At 56.3% G+C, this 19,466-nt stretch overlaps 3 protein-coding genes across 3 annotated transcripts; 2 read left to right on the forward strand and 1 right to left on the reverse strand.

Annotated features, from left to right (window-relative positions):
- Positions 1-236: 236 nt before the first annotated feature.
- On the reverse strand, positions 237-1,381 carry MIND_01245200 (uncharacterized protein; the record flags this gene model as incomplete). The annotated part of the gene is made up of 4 exons (XM_037368938.1): positions 237-592; positions 640-842; positions 890-989; positions 1,036-1,381. 4 exons carry the CDS (start codon positions 1,379-1,381, stop codon positions 237-239), a joined length of 1,005 nt encoding a protein of 334 aa, XP_037214906.1.
- A 61-nt stretch (positions 1,382-1,442) lies between these two features.
- MIND_01245300 (CBM21 domain-containing protein) lies at positions 1,443-3,644 on the forward strand (the record flags this gene model as incomplete). The annotated part of the gene is made up of 6 exons (XM_037368939.1): positions 1,443-1,462; positions 1,568-1,721; positions 1,759-2,328; positions 2,375-2,690; positions 2,745-2,885; positions 2,938-3,644. 6 exons carry the CDS (start codon positions 1,443-1,445, stop codon positions 3,642-3,644), a joined length of 1,908 nt encoding a protein of 635 aa, XP_037214907.1.
- A 12,926-nt stretch (positions 3,645-16,570) lies between these two features.
- On the forward strand, positions 16,571-19,163 carry MIND_01245400 (CBM21 domain-containing protein; the record flags this gene model as incomplete). Its single annotated transcript, XM_037368940.1, has 4 exons — positions 16,571-16,656; positions 16,704-17,814; positions 17,861-18,170; positions 18,223-19,163. The coding sequence occupies 4 exons, from the start codon at positions 16,571-16,573 to the stop codon at positions 19,161-19,163; spliced, it is 2,448 nt and encodes an 815-aa protein (XP_037214908.1).
- Between the last annotated feature and the right edge of the window lie 303 nt (positions 19,164-19,466).

A 19,466-nucleotide genomic window follows, 5' to 3' on the forward strand; every position in this document is an offset into this window, starting at 1 on the left:
CCAGATAGAGGTCGACTGGGGAGCTCAGCGTCGAGTGTCAGTTGCGGCATATTGCTTGACGTGTTTGGGACGTGCTGAACACACTGGGACAATCTCATGGGCGTATTGGCTCAGCCCCTCCTGAGAATCCCGGCCATATCGGAGCAGAGGGCCTCGACACAGTAGCGAGACGCGGTGCAGCAACGCAGCCGCGCGCCGGGCCGAAGATGTGGAGGAGTGACGCACAAGTTGCGCCATCACGCGATTAGCATTTTGAATTGAGGCGAATTCAACGACTGCGTCGTTTCGCCCGAAACTCCGTGGAAGTGTACGCCCGTAGAGTCGCCACTCGCAGGCGCGATATCGTGGGGAACGGACGGGAGACGGCCGCGAACGGCCCGGGCCTCGACACAAGGCCGGCCAGGCCGCGCAGACCCCAGCGCGCGGTCGTTCCGCTTGAAACTCGCTGGAGACCGAGGGTATATTCCGCCCTTCCCGCCCTGGAGGCTCCAAGCCGGACGCGCAAGAACTCGGCCCGCCGGCTTCGAGTCTGGCGCAACAGCGGGCAGCGCAAGCCCAGTCGTCGGCCCGTTTCTCTCGGGAGTTGGAAGACCTATGAGGGCTTCAGCTGAACAAGCAACAGATGAGCTCGGCGCTCACCGATCTCGCGCAGAGCGCCGAAAGACGCCGGTCCCGCGCGTCTCTTCTGACGCGGACGACCGCCCAGAAGCAGGACATTGGCGCCAGCCTTGAGGCGTGGGCGAATGAGCTGAGTGGCTCGCGTGAGCAGCCCGACGCCCGCTTGCTGAGCGAGTTCGCAGCACAGGCTGGCTGCAACCGCGCGCCCTTGTGTATTTGTGGCCCTGGTGAGTGTCTTCAAGCTCGTGGTTGTTTCCCCAAGTTTGCTGACCAGCTTCGGAGGTCAGAGCGCGCGCGCGAGACAGCAAGTGCGCTGGCCGATTCAGCGCCGGTGAGGGGCCGTGTTTTGGCGAAGAATGACCCCGAAGACCCTAGATGTTGCGTGTGGCAGTGTTGTCGCCTAGGATGCTGACGAACGAGAGTGCATCTCAAGTTGGCGGTGTGGCGCGGAGCGGGCCGCGCTGGCGCGTCGCAAGCGGCGGAGGAGACAGCGGTCCCGTGCATCTCCAGCAGAAGCAAGACGCGAGTTGGATCCGGCCCGCTGCACCGTTCTCCTCGCAAGCCACGGTGGCGGCCAACAGCGAGCTGAGAGCTCGGGGGCGGAGTGCGGTGCACGTGGCTGGTGCGGGGCTCTACTGCATGCACATGCCTTGAGTTCAGCGCGGCGTTTGGTGTGCCCGTGGGACGCACGACGGAGAGGGGTCCAAGCGGAGTGGTGGTGGTGGTGGTTGATAAAAAAGAAGCACTGATAGGGATCCGGCATGCGGCGCCGAGGGCCGAGGCGGGTTCCCACACAGCCTCAGGAAGTTTTTTCTTCCACGACGATGGACCGAACGGTTTTATTGTAAAGGCTTCGCTCCACCGCCCTCCTCCTGCGCCAACGCCCGACGAGGAGGATACAGGTGCGCCTGCAAGCTGCGTGGTTGACGTCACTGCTGACGCTGGCTAGAGTTGCTCCACAGCTTGCGATAACGCAGCTGCCTTCGTTTTTGGGTGCCAAGGCCTCGCCCCCGCGCTCGCCGCAGCGCTCGCCCAACTCGTCGTTCATCGGCCTGCCCTTCCCGCGCTCCGGCTCCCCGGCGCCCACCACCCCGCCAATCCCGGTCCGCCCCCGCGCTGCCCGGGCGCGCAAGCAGCCAGCCGGTCATATTGCTGGCCAACGGGAAGCCGCTCAAGTCGAGCCTGAAGTCGAGTCGCAGCGCGCCGCACGTGCCGTCCCACCATCTGCGGGCCCGCTCGGCGCCGTCCACGCCCGCGCTGTCCCCCTCGGGCACGGGCACACCGGAGGAGGCCGAGGAGGAGCACGACCCCGCCGCGTTCGCCGCCGCGCTAGGCATGGAAGGCGAGTACGTCGAGAGCCCGAGCACCCCGAAGGCGGTGCACTTCCCGCCGCCGGACGACGGGCTCGAGACCGTGCGCGTGTTCAAGAGGACGGCACGGCCCGCGAGCGTGAGCTTCCCGCTCGGCGCGGAGGACGAGACCGAGACCGAAACTGAGACGGACAGCGGGGTAAGGTGGGTGTCGGCGACTGTGGCGGGGAGTGGGAGGGAGGGCGGGAGGCGGACGGTGTCGAGCCCGTTGAACCCGAGTCCGAGGATGGCGGAGGAGAGGAAGGAGGGGGAGGAGTGGCGGTATGTTGTGGACGCGCCGGGGATCCCGCGGGCGAGGGACGGCGCGAGCATGGTTGTGCTCGAGAGCGTCAGCTTGGAGGTGTGTTGTTTCTTTCTCTCCGGTTTCGGGCGCTCACAAGGCACAGACGCCCCCCGGCGAGCTCCACCTGCGCGGCACGCTCCTCGTGCGGAACGCCGCGTTCGAGAAGCACGTGTTCGTGCGCTTCACGCTCGACGGGTGGCTCACCACGAGCGAGGTCGGCGCGCGGTACCTCGAATCGACCACGGCCGGCGATCCCGCGCCCGGGCCGGGGTGGGACCGCTTCGGCTTCGCGATACGCCTGACGGACTACGCGCACGTGCAGAAGGGCCGCGGGCTGGTGGGCCGCGAGCTCGAGATGGTGGCGCGGTTCTGCGTGCCGTGGGTCGCGGAGGGCGGGGCGGCGCCATATGTGTGGTGTGGTGAGCACTCTTTTTCTGTCTGCTGATATCCGCGCGGGGCTGACGCGCGAGTAGATTCAGAAGAGCCGACAGAGAAGGAGAGGGAAAGAAGGTGGATGGGGACAGGCGCGCCTGGCCCGGCGGAATGGTGGGATAACAACGGGGGGAGGAATTATCGCGTTGGGTTCCGCGCGGAGGCGGCCCCTACCCCGCAAGGTCGGTCTTGTCTATTATTTGTCGTGTGGTTGTTGCTCATGCTAGCTGGTAGAAGTACCCGTGCCGACGACGGTCCCCCCTCCCGGTCCGCCGCCTTCATCGGCGCCGCCCGGCCTCCCGACGCCAACGCCGTCGACGATCCCGTTCCCGCGCTCCTCGCCGCAGTCCACATCGCCGTTGCAGCCCCCACTGACTACCCTCCCGGTGGCTGGGCCGGTGCCCCCGCCCCCGCCGCCACGGACAGCGCACGCGCAGGCGCTCGCGGCGAAACTCGGCCGACTGAGTCTGCGGAACTATGCGGCCCCGGCGCCGCGGCCGAGTTCGTGGGCGGGGTTCGTGCACTCGAGTCCGCCACGTGAGCAGTCGAGCCCGCCGCGGCTGTCGCCCCTGGTGATCAACGAGCCCCTGCCGGCTGCGAATGCCCAGGCGGGGGTCGGGCTGTACTGGCCGTGGGGCCGGACGGCGGTGGCCCCGGAAGTGGTTGTCACCGAGGTGCCGGAGGACGAGTCGGACTCGGACCGCGAGGGAGATGGCAACTCGCTGCTGGCGGAGCGAAGGGAGGAGGAGACGCCGCCGACGTCGCCGCTCGGCGCGCGCGGGCTCGCGGGGCTGCTCGAGGCGGGCGACGGCGCGGGGGAGAGCGGGGAGGGGAAGGCGGAGAAGGAGACGGAGGTGCGCGGCCCGCCGACGGGCGCGGAGACGAGCAGCAGTGTGTACCGCGCGTTCGTGCAGCAGTGGTGCTTCGCGGGCGCGGGGTAGGCGGCGATATGATGACGAAGATGATGAAGATGACGACGAAAAAAAGGCCCCCGGCCATCGACGACTGACCCGCATACCTTCCTTCCTTCCTTATGCGATTTTTGGCTGCATACAGCGACCCCTCTGGTGTGTTATTGTTATATCCCCACCCCACTGTGTACCACCCCCCACTTTTCGCGCTTCGTTCCGTTCTTGTACGATACAGATGCATACACGAGAAAGACCGCCACGGACACGTAGATAGAGTGCGTATAGGTAGCTGGCGAATATAGAGTTGATTTGCGACTTTGGGGGCGTTTCAAGTTCAGTATGGTGGGGCCGGGCTGGGTTGGCGTATAGCGCGAGACGGATGTTGGTGGGTTAGCGACTGATAGCTCTGCCAATGGTTGTCTGGTTTCAAACGTTTGAACTTGGAGGGACCGTGACGCTGGCCGTTCGGCGGGCGCGCAGCACATATATATGCAGTGATCCCCTGAATTTTTCATTCGATTACTGCGGTGCTGGCCATATACTAGTATAGATCATTGCAGATATTATACCATACTTGCCAGCGCTGTAGGCGGGTGGTGTTCGCCGCTCGCATGGTCGTCGGTGGCCCCGGGCCCACCGTCCGTTCGGAGCGGGGCGCTGCGATTGGTCGAATCGCGACCGGATATGTATTTTTATTTCGTCCTCAGCCTCTGACGTGTTTACTTGCTTGAATACACGGCAAGTACCCGGTGATTGGCCAGCATATGCATAGCTTAGTCTAACTTGTTGTAACTGACTGTCGCTGTGCGTTCGTCTAGTAGTGAATATAGAGTTGTTTGCCGTTTTGCGACTTGGCGTAGCGAAAGCTGAGGGGTACTGAGAACAGTGAAGGGAGCGATTGGATAACGGACCGAGAGGCAAGTCTTCGACTAGGTGCTGATTTGCAGGGTGCTGTTGAGTGAGATAGAGGATTATGGGCGACGGTCAGGGTCCCCGGGAAGGAATCGTAAGCTGGTTGTGGCATCGGTAATCTTTTGCTCATCAGTAATGTTGTGCTTTGAATGAGGGGTAACAATACCACAGCGTCGGAAGAAGCATTCACACACGCGGAGGACAACAATGCCGGCGACGCAGCGTCATCCATGATGTCGCCGTTGCGCTTGTCGTGTCGGCATTCTTCGTCGATGGACAGGACATGGGGATGAAGCGGTCAGCTGGCTGTAGCTTGTTCGCGCGGGTGCGTCATTGGGCAGCACTGCAGCGGAGATGTCTTCCTGTGGACATCAGGAAACCTGCAAACGACTGTAGATTCGTAGTCGCATGTAGTCCAATGTAGTTCCCATAGAATGACGTTTCGTGTGACAGATCCCATCAGTTCTATGGCTGGCCTAAGTCAGAGCTAAGCGAACTATGGCTTTCTACACATCTCCTGCTCGCTATGCGTCGCTCCACCCAGGGCGGGGCGTCATGCTCGTTGCTAGACATGGACTAGACGTCACAATCGTCTTCCTCTTTCAAGTCCCTCCCACTACCACTCCGCTACCCACCGCCTCAACCACATTCATGGACGCCCACATGCGAAGTGTCTTCGAAAAGGCTTATGCCAGCAGCGGAGGCGTCGACCTCTTAGTTGGCTCCCCCAATGCCCCATCCTCCGATATCGACTATGCCCACTCTCAGCGTGCGCTTGCTGAGCGTATCTTCATTCGACGTCACCTTCGCCAATCTGCTACAAACGAGCACCATGGGGCGGCCCGGGACGAGAACGCCAACGAGATTGCGCGCGACTCTGACGCTCACACCAATCAAGCCAGCACTCCGCTCGGCGTATTCAATGTCGGCTTGGTCTCGGACGACGATCTGCCCCCAGCTGAAAGCCTCATCGCCAGTGGCGTGTGTGTCTCATTTCCAACCCCTACCCATTCGCTCGACAGTCCCACATACGGTTCCAAAGCTATCTCCGACGACTCTGAGCCTGTCGTCAACGATAAGCCTCTCCCCAGTCTCTTTGCATTTACGCGGTTCGTCGTCGAGTATTTCCTCGTACTTCGTTCTTACTTACACATGAACAGTGCCAGCTTCATCTACGAAAACAACCAGTATTCTCGCTCTATCAAACAACTTACGGCTGCGAACAAGGAGATCACCGACGACAACAAACAGCTCAATACAGAGAACGAGTATCTCAAGGCGCGTATCCGCGTGCTCGAGAAGGAGAAGGAAGTTCTGGCGGAGGATCTACAATCGGTGGGGCGGGAGGCCAGATCCCACTTGAAGGCGGCGAGGAAGTTTCGGAAAGAGCTGAAGAGTGAGGAGGCGCGGGCACGCCGACTCGAACGGGTTCTAATGCATACAACTTGAGTCTTCACTACATCTAACTACCACCAAATTTGATTTGTTCTGCCTCACTTCGTTGGACAAGAAGTCGCAATAAGTTTACTTATTTCCAACTTGGTTGTGCGAATAGCAGATATAAATTGGCGAGCCATTAGGGCTCGCTACACTGATATACATGCAGGCTTAAAGGAGGAGAGATGTAAAAAAATGTGCATATACTAACAACGGGGATGAAACATCTCCTTGCATGTCTCGCATCGTTCCCAAATCAAAGCGCTCATTCCTTTGCTGCGAACGAGACCTCGTGCCATGCTAATGTTCTCTGTCGCCACTTCGAGCTCTATGGTGGCCTCTTCAATGGACTTCAGTAGTAGCTCGCAATATAAATTCGTTTCGTGGAGTTTTGCAAGTGTCGCATGGAGCTCCAAAGCACAGGCTTCCTTATCTTTATGCAAAGCAAGAATCTTCAGGTGCTCTACGGACGCGTCGCTCGATAGCATCTAGAAAAGAGATGACTTTCGCATTCATCAGCTAAATGGGACACACCATTTCATCCGACTCGGACTCAGATTCAGAGTCTGAATGATTCGAATCTTGGGGTAGTCTCTCTTGCGCCTCCTGCAGCTTCTTCTCTGATTGCTGGGCAAGCTGTTGAAGCACTTGTCGATATAAGGTCGCTTCGTGATGTTTCATCGACACGGCGTTAAGCTCGAGAGAGCAGACATTCTTGTGGGTGCGGAGAGTGTGCAGGAAGAGCTCCGCGGTGGCCGGTGTTTCGGGTACAGGAACAACTGTCTTGCGAAACAGACTGGGAAGAACCTGTGATGTTCAAGTTGCTCAGAAACCTTGAGGAGTCGGAAAAGAGTGGCGCACGCACGATATGGTCCGAAGGTGTAGCCTGGTGTTCAGGTTCACTATCTCTCATTCTGGGTACGGAGAGCATGGTAAGATGAGATTGAGAATGAGAATGAGAGTGAGTGGTATGAAGAGTATGAAGAGAGGGTAAATATTGGATGGACATGGTCGTCAAGTCCACGAGTAAGTCACGCAAGCACGTGCTTACTAACGCTTCAAGTTGTTCTTCACTTCAACCGGTGGTATTCATGCCAGCATGCTTCTCTTATAATCGTGAATACCGACACTTAACGATGTACAAATGCCCTGGTCCACGCTGTCGTCGCAAATTCAACACGAAAACCAAAGTTCTCCAACACCTCAACAATCCGCGATCCTCTTGTGTTTCGTGGTCTCGCGAAGCTACAGCCGCAATTTCTGCCGGTGGTCCCCACGCGGACATGTATATTGCTCAGTTCGAAGAGTCATTTGGCAAACAAGCAACCTCGGATGAGACGGTTATGCCCCGTCCAGTCAAAGCATCCATTTCCGAGTCGGCCCGGGTTCAACTTGACGATATCTCGCTAGCAAGCACCAGTGAACCTGTTCATCCGATGACACAACAGACGACGCACCATTATCAGCACTCATATACTGGAGCAGCACAAACGGCCGAGGGTGGAAAGAGTTTTGTGAACTGGGTCGAGGAAGACCAATTCAGTGGCCTACGAACGGATAACCTCTTCTATCCGTTTGTGGGAGAACCGGAGTGGGAACTCTCGGACTTTCTTGCTCACTCGAGCCTAACCATGAAGGAGATTAACCAGTTTTTTGGACTCAAAATTGTATGTTGTTTTGCGAGCCATTTCAACGTCATCTCATCATCCCATTTAGATTCGTCAGCATCTTGCGCCACACCTTTCATACAAAACTGCTAAGGAGCTTCGCCGACGTATCGAGCTTTTGCCTACTGGCCCAAAATGGCACTCTCGTATCATCACTTACCCCGGGTTTCCGACCAAGAAACCTATCGTTCTCTTCTATCGCAACTCACTCGAATGCATCCAATTCTTGCTTCGGAACCCGCTGTTCAAAGACAGTCTTGACTTGACCCCCACGAAATTGTTTCAAAACAACGAACGGCTCCACAAGGAGTGGATAAACAGCGACAGTGCGTGGCAGATGCAGGTTTGTTGCCTTCAACCAGGCCTTGCCCCGAGCCTGACAATACGACAGGAAGCTATTCCCACTGGCCACACTGTTCTTGGAGTCATTGCCAGTTCCGACAAGACAAACATCTCCGTTATGAATGGCGATCGTGTTGCTCACCCCTTCTTGCTGTCTCTGGCAAATTTACGCAGTGAGGTGGCAATGAAAGCATCAAGCCACGCCTTTCTCATGGCGGCACTCCTCCCGGTTCCAAAATTTCTCTGTGCGAAAAGCTTGAGGAGCGTTATGGAAAGCCGATTGCTCCACCACTGTCTCGATATCGTCTGCGAGCCTCTGAAGATGGCAGCTCGAGATGGGGCTATGGTATCCAAATCCGATGGGTCCCTGATTTATGCGCATACGCCGTTGGTCTCTTACATTGTCGACACCCCTGAAGCCGCTGATATCGCCTGCATCAAAGCAAAAACTTCGCATTTGACAACTGCTTCGCACCACTCCTTCGGCGACAACTTTTCGTCATCCAGAAAGGACAGGTGAAAGCACGTGGGCAGCAATCTCTTCGATCTCAGCGAAAGTTGCTCCAAACAATGTATCTGACTATCAGAAGGCCGCCAAAGCTCATCCGAACCGACTGAATGGGGTTCACCTTCCTTTTTGGCGAGACTGGCCTCTGTCCACAAATCCCTCAAAATTTTTGACACCAGAAGTACTCCACCACGTCCATAAAGCATTTTTCGATCACGACTTCCAGTGGGGGCGCAATATCATGGGTGATACCGAACTTGACTTCCGCCTCTCAATTATTCATCCCCGTTCGGGTGTGCGACATTTCAAGGAGGGTGTTACCCGTCTGAAACAACTAGGAGGGCGCGAGCATCGAGAGCTCGAACGCTCGTTCATCTGTATTATTGCAGATGCTGTCCCTCGAGAGGTTGTTGTTGCCCTTCGCGCGCTGATGGACTTCAGGTTCATGGCGCAGTCACCTCAGATCACTGAAGCAACTCTCGTCCGCATGGAACGGTGCTTAGCAACATTCCACGAACATAAACAGCACATAATCGACTGTGGTGGCCGTGAACAGGATCATTTCGCTATACCGAAGCTTGAATTTCTGCAAAGCATCGTGCCGAGCATTCGATGGGCGGGAGTTCCAATGCAGTACACGGCCGATATCACGGAGAAGGCTCACAGTACCCAAATAAAGGTACCGGCTCGAACGGAGACGAATCATCGTGACTATGACCCTCAGATTGTGCGCCATCTCGATCGAGCGGAGAAGCTTCGACTTTTTATGTTATATACCGGAATCAAGTCCGAGCAACTCAAGCTCGAAATGGAGGATATTGACGATGATGAAGAACAGCAGCTTGAAGGCGAAACACAATCAGAGCTTGAAAATATCGCAGGACCATCCTTGATTGGCGAAAACTTCGCGTCCAGTGCGAAACCTGTTCAAGGCAGCAGAACTCTACCCGCTCATGTATCCCCAAACCGAAAGTCGGTTCACCATTACCCCTTCCGCCGCTTTTTTGCTCAATCGAAGACCAACATTGCCTAAAATCTTGATTGAAGATGTGGTCAACATGTATAAATTGAACGATCTTCGCGCAGCTCTGGGGGATTTTTTTACGCAGACCACAACGCAAAACGCATTTCTTGGTGGTCGACGCCGGTCCCGGGCTGATTGCGAGCTTCCGTTTACCCATCTTGAAGTGTGGTATTCCCTTCGCTTTCAAGGGAAGACCCCTCATACCGATCGACCACTGCCATCGCAGCTTCTATTCGCTCAACCACCTCCCGTCGATTCGGCATGGGAAATTGGACGGTATGACCCAGCTCTCTTGTCAAACTCCGTGGGCGCTTCTTGGCCAGGGAACGGTTTCCGCAACGGGCTTCAAGGTATCATCACATTTGACATTGAGCTCGAATATGTTACTGAAGCAATCTAGACCATACTGTCGCCCAGATACGGTTGATCATGCGGCCATGCTGGCCGAATATGGACCGCGTTGAAGCCAACCCATTCTTGCTGTATGTCCAACGATTCGATCTCGTTCCACAGCTCTCTTTGGACAAGAGGGATGCGACGACTGGTCAGTTTGTACTTCGACGAGGATTGAGAGCCGACAAAAGTAGAATCGGGGGAGTCATCGATATGAGACACATTCGCGCGCCTATCGAGCTGATTCCGCGTCATGGAGCCAAGGCAGATGGTCGTTTGACGCCTTACACCAGCTTGGAGTATAGTCCAGAATTGCGGCTCAATGATCATTCGAGCAAAGAACTGTTTTGGGTGCTGAACTCCGTCTCCCTCCCTCCATAATCTTGCTATATAATCATACTAGACAAACAGAAAGCTGTATATTCAAGTACCAGATAAAATCTTTGCTCTTGTGATTTTTTGATTGGGAGTAACATCGATCATTTTTCGCCTTGTCTTCCACCACGACCACTGCGACAATCCAGTCTCTCGATATTGCCCACCTCGACCTTTGGCCTCATGCATACTACGATTAGGATAAAGTGGCCGACGATGATTTTCGGAAGGTTTTCTTGGTTTGGAGAATGTCCATTATGCTCACATTCAATTCATAGCCACCAGCTGCGGATTCTGCTTGCAGCTTGCTTATTAAAAGCACTCGCCTTCGACTCAACTTTCACCTGCACCAACACCTAGGAATGCCCCGCGCAGAGAAAAACGCACCGTCCGAATCCAAGGTAGTACAACGAAAACTCCTCAGTCGTCACTCCCTCTCACGTATTCGACCAGGCTGCTACTATCAGATACTCCCCAACGGCTCACTCGAACAAAAAAACTGCCGGAAGCGTCGCGCCAATCAACAAAAAGCCTCCTCCGATTCCCTTAACTCATTTCGAACGAGCTCTATATCGCAAACTCCGACCACATTATGACGAGACACAGCTCGCGACTGTGTTTAATCGCCATCCCAGTGCAGTCCGCAGAGCGCTGAGAAATTGCAATAACTTGAGTCCCAACGCGAAGAACAAAAAACCGCTCGACAGGATGGCTGACGACCTCCAAGTTCTGGAAAGTGACTGGCGGCGCTTCCTCGAAATCTCGGTACGTGTTATTTCACAGCTCCTTTATTAATTCCCGGGTAACAACAAATCTAGCATCAACTTGAGCAGCTTTATGGCCCCCAGAACAACGCAGCCCCCGCCAATAGTATACTTCCTGTTGGGGACCCAGTCCCGATTGCACGTCACTCGTCAATGAGCCCAGATTCCGAAGACGACAACGAAGAACAAGACCAACTAATGGAAGGCTCCGACGCTAACCAGACCGAGCCGGAAAACGAAGAAGAAGACCAATCAATGGAAGACTCTGACGCTAACCACTGGCAGACCGAGCCGGAAAGCGAAGACGAGGAAAAACAGGTACTATTCACAATTATCTACATTTCATACTGACGGTTCGCAATCAAGTCCGAACAACAACAACGATCTGTAAAGAAAGAAGAAGAAGAAGAGCCGCGTATTAAGCTCGAAGAGACTCAGACTGCATTTGATAATAGTCTCGCTTCCCTCGGGACCTCGACTCCGTTGCTACCAGCGACGCAAGAAAACACCCCGCAGGGCCCGTTGGCTTTGGCTCATGTGGTTAGCACCAGGCTCATTAGCATTCCGATTCCTCGCTCATGTCAACCCCAGGAACTTGAATTGGTGGACGATGGGAACCACGAAGTATCTCAAATTTCCGAAGGCCTTGTATCGGAGCCCGCAGTCTCTTTCAACGCAATCGAGGAAGCGTGGGCACCACCATCGATTCTGCTGACGGCTATGGAGAATATTTGGGTGGTATTGTGTTGTGTGATGTTCTCGGGCTGAGTGAAATTTCCCAAAATAAAGTCTATCTGGCGCATGTAGTTACAAAAACGGTATCCACGAAGAGCTGTACTTTGCTTGCAATGAGTTGGTGAATAGAAATGAAAGATCTGTTCTGCTTCAGTCCGTGAATTAACGTTCCTGGGTACCACATCGCTGAGATTTTGTGATGACTCATCACCTGACTCTTCTCATTCCAACCAACTCGTTACCGAAAGTCGCGGTGGTAGACACCCGCGTTTTACGCCAACAGGCGCTCCTTACCACGACAATCTTTCGATGACCTTGCAATGCCCAGCAATCCTACCGAATTCGCTATTCCTGTGACATCCGAGGATCCTAAGAAGAAGGACAAGGAGGAGGGCTCGTCTAAGCTTAGCAAAGACAAGAAGAAAGATGGGGAGACGGAAGGGGAAGAATTAGTGCGTGTCCTGATTATTGCAGACACGCGAAACTAACTCCTACTCAGTCTGAAGAAGACCAGCAGCTCAAGGGTGAGCTTGAAATGCTAGCAGAGCGGCTGAAGGTGACTGGCTGTATGGGCATTGTTTGCCATTAGTGAAATAACTGCCCTTTCCTTTGTTTGTTACTTTTCTTTTAAGCACATGGAGCATGCACCCTGGAGGAAAGGCCGCCTGTGGGGTAAGTGTGAAGTGTGTGCAGGATTAGGTTGTCCTGTTATTGCTTAGTGGAGCATAGAGAAAGGGGGAGTGCACTTCCCATATACTTTCTTTGTGTGTTGGGTATCTGCTAGGCAAAATAACCATTTTTTTTGGTTAGCTGGTACTTTAGGGCCAGTCTTTCTTAATTTGTGCTATACTTTAGGGCCAGCTGCTTACTTAAGGGCCGGCTCCATAAAAGACTTATATATATATAATAATATCTAATGCTGGCCCTAAAGACTGACTGAAGTAACAGACTAACTAAACTGAATGAACTGAACTAACTGACTGAATGAATGACTGACTGAATGAACTAAGTAACTAACTAGATTGACCGAGTTTACTGAGCTAACCCTAACCCTACTTTCTTCTATTGACTTCTAACTGAATGAAGTAACAAACTCTAACTGACTTCATAACAACTTTGTAATAACTTTACACAAACTTTCAAATAAATGTTACCAGATTGTAGGGACCCTTAATACATGTTACTATTCAGTTTTGACTTAAGCTTGAAAGTTAATGGTTGGGTCAGAAAATGCAAATTATTGACCCAACCCCGAGTTTTCAAAGCAGTGTTAGGGTCATATCTCAATGGTTTCTTATCCATTCCTAACATGTTATATATGAGCAGAAAGGTATTTGGTAGGCCTACAAACTGGTCTTCAATGCAAATATGATTGAATACAAAACCACAGACTTTTATTAGACAATACAAATTAGACACCAAATTGTTAGTGACTTTGCTTGATAGTTTCTGGTCTGGTCACTACAAGTTATATATGGTTGGATAGGTATCTTGGTTTCAACTCTGACATAGTTGACTACAAAACTACTAAGTTTGACTACAAGTAATTGACTTTAAAACTCAAAGTCAACTAAATGACTTGATATTTGGCAAGGTTGTAGAGCTTCAATAGTTGAGCAAGTATTTAGTTTAGACCTATTCAAAATTTCTAATGGTTGTCCCGCAAAATGCAAAATACTTGCGAAACATCGAGTCTTTTGTGATTCACTTACTTTAGGGCCGGCCTGGTTCAAAACAGTATTAGCGTTATAACTTGATGGGTTTTCATCCGTTCAGGATGCTTTATATATCATTAGAGAGGTATTTGAAAGGACTACAAACTGGTCTTCAACTGAAATCTAGTTGACTACAAAACTACCAAGTTTCACTACAACATACTCTGGCAGTTAATTTCAACTTGACCAAATAACTTCATATTGCACAAGCTTGTAGAGCTTCAAAAGTTAAACAAGTCTTCAGTTTGAACTAATACAAAGTTTCTTCTGGTTGGCTCACAAAACGTGAAATACTCGCGAAACATCGACTCTTTTGAGAATTGGTTACTTTAGGGCCGGCTTGGCTCAAAAGAGCATTAGCGCTATATCTCAGTGGTTTCTCATCCGTTTTAAACGGTTCAGATATCATTAGAGAGGTATTTTGGGGCTCTACAACTTGGCTTTCAACTGAAAACTAGTTGACTACAAAACCATCAAGTTTTACTACAAAACACTCTGGCAGTTAATATACATTACAAAAGTGAAAGTTAACCAAATGACTTCATTTTGGCTTAGGTTATAGAGCTTCATTCTTTGAGTAATTTCACAGTTTGGATCCTCAAAAAATTGTCACTGCTGGCTTACAAAACCACTTTAGGGCTGGCTTAGCTCAACCAGTATTAGCAGCACATCTTGGTGAGTTCATTAGGAAGGTACTCCAAATGCCTACAAACTGGTCTTCAACTGAAATATAGTTGATCACAAATCTACAGAGTTTTACTACAAACTACGCTGGCAGTTAATATTTGTGACAAAGTTGAAACTTCACCAAATGACTTGCATAAGTAGTCAACTACAAATTGTTGTGTATCCTCACACACCAAACCCGCTTGCCGTCACTTGCACGTCGTTTGGGGATGGAAGAGCTGGTGATGGCGACGCTGCAGACGTGAAGGTGAAGGATGGCAGCGAAGACCGTGAAGGTGACGACCAATGCTGGCAGGTCGACAACGGCTTGCACATTTGGGGCTGAGCGAATGGCGATGGCGAGCGCACTGGCGGACTTGGCCCCGTCCGAGAAACAAGTCGAGCTGCGACAGGCAACCACAAGGTGTGAGGACAACAACAAGGATGGCGGCAAACTCACGTTTCTACAAGGCTTGAGGCGGAAATATAAAACGGTCAACAAGCACACGCTGGTGGACAGTCAGCAAGCACATCCAGAGAAAGAAGAACGTGCATCAACCCTCCCACGCGGAATCGCCCTCGATATCGACACGGCACAGCCTGAGCCCGTCAGCAAGATGGGGACAACGAGCAATGGGCATGCACCAACGACCACCCGCACGGCACACTTTCCGCGCCCGAGGGAGGTGATGAGGTAGTTCGAGGCGCAGTGCCGTTGTGGTTTTGAAACGAGGTGAGCCACCATGATGAACTGAACTGATCGGACGGGGGCGTGCATCGCGTCACTACTCGCGCGCGCGATTCCGAGCGAAACAGGGTTGGATAAGCAGGGGGATATTACCCCTCTGTCTGCCGAAAGCATCAGCGGAAACGAGCAACCCAGCGCTTACCGCTCTCGCAGAGAATGCCCTTAACAGCAACGACACGCTCATGTGGCAGAGCGGCGCCAAAACGGCTGGGGATGACGCTGCCCGTAACCAGCCGCGTGAGCCGACTGGCGCAGTGGCGCACACCGAATTCAAGTTGTTCAAAGTGGCGTGGAGTCTTGTTGCCAGGGATGTTGCCCGAGAAATTCCAAGGAAATCCAGAAAGAATGGCACGGGCTGAGCCTCGACACAGTGGCGAGACGCGGGCCGAAGATGTGGAGGAGTGACGCACAAGATGCGCCATGACGCGAATAGCACTTGACTTGAGGCGAATCCACTCACCCTGGAGCTGCCCCCGCACGCGGCGTGCTCGATAACGACTGCGTCGTTTCGCCCGAAACTCCGTGGAAGTGTACGCCACTCGCGGGCGCGATATCGTGGGGAACGGACGGGAGACGGCCGCGAACGGCCCGGGCCTCGACACAAGGCCGGCCAGGCCGCGCAGACCCCAGCGCGCGGTCGTTCCGCTTGAAGCTCGCTGGAGACCGAGGGGTACCTTGCCCCTTGTCACCCTGGAGGCTCCAAGCCGGACGCGCGAGAATTCGGCCCGCCGGCTTCGAGTCTGGCGCAACAGCGGGCAGCGCAAGCCCAGTCGTCGGCCCGTTTTTCTCGGGAGTTGGAGGGCTTCAGCTGAACAAGCAACAGATGAGCTCGGCGCTCACCGATCTCGCGCAGAGCGCCGAAAGACGCCGGTCCCGCGCGTCTCTTCTGACGCGGACGACTGCCCAGAAGCAGGCCTTGGCATTGGCGCCAGCCTTGAGTCCTAATCGGCGCTGACGAGTGGCTCGCGTGAGCAGCGTGCCCACCCCGCGCTGGAGGCGGCGCTTGCTGAGCGAGTTCGCAGCACAGGCTGGCTGCAACTTGTGTATTCGTGTCCCTGGTGAGTGTCTTCAAGTTTTCGTGGTTGTTTCCAAGTTTGCTGACCAGCTTCGGACGTCAGAGCGCGCGCGAGAGGTGTTCCGGGTAAGTGTAGACGGCAGCCGTGCGCTGGCCGATTGCCACGCCGATTCAGCGGCGAGAGGCCGTGTTTTGGCGAAGAATGACCCCGGAGACCCTAGATGTTGCGTGTGGCATTGTTGTCGCCTAGGATGCTGACGAACGAGAGTGCATTTCAAGTTGGCGGTGTGGCGCGGAGCGGGCCGCGCTGGCGCGTCGCAAGTGGCGGAGGAGACAGCGGTCCTTCCACATTCCATGCATCTCCGGCGGAAGCAAGGCGCGAGTTGGATCCGGCCCGCTGCACCGTTCTCCTCGCAAGCCACGGTGGCGGCCAACAGCGAGCTCGAGGGCGGAGTGCGGTGCACGTGGCTGCTGCGGTGCTCGCATATCCCTTGAGTTCAGCGCGGCGTTCGGTCTACGCACGACAGAGAGCGGAGTGGTGGTGGTTGATAAAAAAGAAGCACTGATAGGGATCCGGCATGCGGCGCCGAGGGCCGAGGGCCGAGGGCCGAGGCGGGTTCCCAAACAGCCTCAGGAAGTTTTTTCTTCCACGACGATGGACCGAACGGTTTTATGTAAAGGCTTCGCTCCACCACCACCCACCCCCTCCTCCTGCGCCGACGCCCGACGAGGAGGATACAGGTGCGCCTGCAAGCTGCGTGGTTGACGTCACTGCTGACGCTGGCTAGAGTTGCTCCACAGCTTGCGATAACGATACTGGATGCCCTACAGTGTCCCCGTCGCTGGCGTCGCTGCGCCCCTCCCGCCTACACCCGCCCATGCCCACCACGCCCACGGCCGCCCGGGCCACCGCCGCTCGTACACGTTCGACCAGGAGACAAGGGGCCCCGGCGCGTTCAGCAGCCTCGGCGTCCTCCCGCGGCGCACCCCGCCCACTTCAGCGAAACGATTCCACTTTCGGGCGGACGACGAGGACGGGAGCTCGTCCAGCAGCGACGAGCAGCCGGTGATGTCGACGACGGCGATGCCAGCCTGGGCACAGCCAGCAAAGGGGAGGGAGACGGACGAGGAGGACGGCCCCCCCCCCGCCGCTCAGACTGCGCCAGCTGCCTTCGTTTTTGGGCGCCAAGGCCTCGCCCCCCGCGCTCGCCGCAGCGCTCGCCCAACTCGTCGTTCATCGGTGTGCCCTTCCCGCGCTCCGGCTCCCCGGCGCCCACCACCCCGCCAATCCCGGTCCGCCCCGCGCTGCCCGGGCGCGCAAGCAGCCAGCCGGTCATATTGCTGGCCAACGGGAAGCCGCTCAAGTCGAGCCTGAAGTCGAGTCGCAGCGCACCCCATGTCCCTTCCCACCATCTGCGGGCCCGCTCGGCGCCGTCCACGCCCGCGCTGTCCCCCTCGGGCACGGGCACGCCGGAGGAGGCCGAGGAGGAGCACGACCCCGCCGCGTTCGCTGCCGCCCTTGGCCTGGAAGGCGAGTACGTCGAGAGCCCGAGCACCCCGAAGGCGGTGCACTTCCCGCCGCCGGACGACGGGCTCGAGACCGTGCGCGTGTTCAAGCGGACGGCACGGCCCGCGAGCGTGAGCTTCCCGCTCGGCGCGGAGGACGAGACGGAGACCGAAACTGAGACGGACAGCGGGGTAAGGTGGGTGTCGAGCGCGGCGGCGGCTGCGGCGGGAAGGGAGGGTGGGAGAAGGACGGTCTCGAGCCCGTTGAACCCGAGTCCGAGGATGGCGGAGGGAGAGAAAGCGGAGGAGTGGAGGTATGTTGTGGACGCGCCGGGGATCCCGCGGGCGAGGGACGGCGCGAGCATGGTTGTGCTGGAGAGCGTCACGTTGGAGGTATGTTGTTTCTTTCTCTCCGGTTTCGGGCGCTCACAAGGCCCAGACGCCCCCCGGCGAGCTCCACCTGCGCGGCACGCTCCTCGTGCGCAACGCCGCGTTCGAGAAGCACGTGTTCGTGCGCTTCACGCTCGACGGGTGGCTCACCACGAGCGAGGTGGCCGCCAAGTACCTTGCATCCACGCCGTCCGGCGACCCCGGGCCGGGGTGGGACCGCTTCGGCTTCTCGATACGCCTGACGGACTACGCGCACGTGCAGAAGGGCCGCGGGCTCGTGGGCCGCGAGCTCGAGATGGTGGCGCGCTTCTGCGTGCCGTGGGTCGCGGAGGGCGGGGCGGCGCCGTATGTGTGGTGTGGTGGGTCTTCCTGCTTTGTGGATATAACCGAAGTTGAGCTGACGCGTGGTAGATCCGGAGGAGCCGAGGGAGAAGGAAGGGGAGAGACGGTGGCTGGGCACGGGCGCGGCTGGCCCGGGGGAGTGGTGGGATAACAACGGGGGGCGGAACTATCGCGTGGGGTTCCGCTCGGAGAGCACCCCTGCGCCGGCCCCTGCAACCACCACGTCTCCCGCGCCCGGTCCGCCGCCTACATCGGCGCCGCCTTCTGTCCCGACGTCGACGATCCCGTTCCCGCGCTCGTCGCCGCAGACACTCTCGCCGTTACAGCCCCCACTGACTACCCTCCCGGTGGCTGGGCCGGTGCCCCCGCCCCCGCCGCCACGGACAGCGCACGCGCAGGCGCTCGCGGCGAAACTCGGCCGACTGAGTCTGCGGAACTATGCGGCCCCGGCGCCGCGGCCGAGTTCGTGGGCGGGGTTCGTGCACTCGAGTCCGCCACGTGAGCAGTCGAGCCCGCCGCGGCTGTCGCCCCTGGTGATCAACGAGCCCCTGCCGGCTGCGAATGCCCAGGCCGGGGTTGGGCTGTACTGGCCGTGGGGCCGGACCGCGACGACGCCGGAGGTGGTTGTCACCGAGGTGCCGGAGGACGAGTCGGACTCGGACCGCGAGGGCGATGGCAATTCGCTGCTGGCGGAGCGAAGGGAGGAGGAGACGCCGCCGACGTCGCCGCTCGGCGCGCGCGGGCTCGCGGGGCTGCTCGAGGCGGGCGACGGCGCGGGGGGAGAGCGGGGAGGAGAAGGACCAGGAGGTGCGCGGCCCGCCGACGGGCGCGGAGACGAGCAGCAGCGTGTACCGCGCGTTCGTGCAGCAGTGGTGCTTCGCGGGCGCGGGGTAGGCGGCGACATGATGACGAAGATGATGAAGATGATGACGACGAAAAAAAGGCCAAGGCCACTGACTGACCCGCATACCTTCCTTTGGCTCCCCTTCTATGCGCATTTTGCTGTGTAAATCCCCCTCCGGTGTGTTATTGTTATATCCCCCACCCCACTGTGTACCACCCCCCACTTTTCGCGCTTCGCTTCGTTCTTGTACGATACAGATGCATACACGAGAAAGACCGCCACGGACACGTAGATAGAGTGCGTATAGGTAGCTGGCGAATATAGAGTTGATTTGCGACTTTGGGGGCATTTCAAGTTGAGTATGGTGGGCCGTGGGCCGGGTTGGCGTAGAGCGCGAGATGGATGCTGGTGGGTCAGCGATTGATAGCTCGGCGCAACTGCCAGTGGGTGTCTGGTTTGAACTTGGAGA

The sequence above is a fragment of the Mycena indigotica genome, assembly GCF_014461135.1.
Source record: "Mycena indigotica strain 171206Taipei chromosome Unknown Mind.scaff0012, whole genome shotgun sequence".
Lineage (NCBI taxonomy): Eukaryota > Fungi > Basidiomycota > Agaricomycetes > Agaricales > Mycenaceae > Mycena > Mycena indigotica.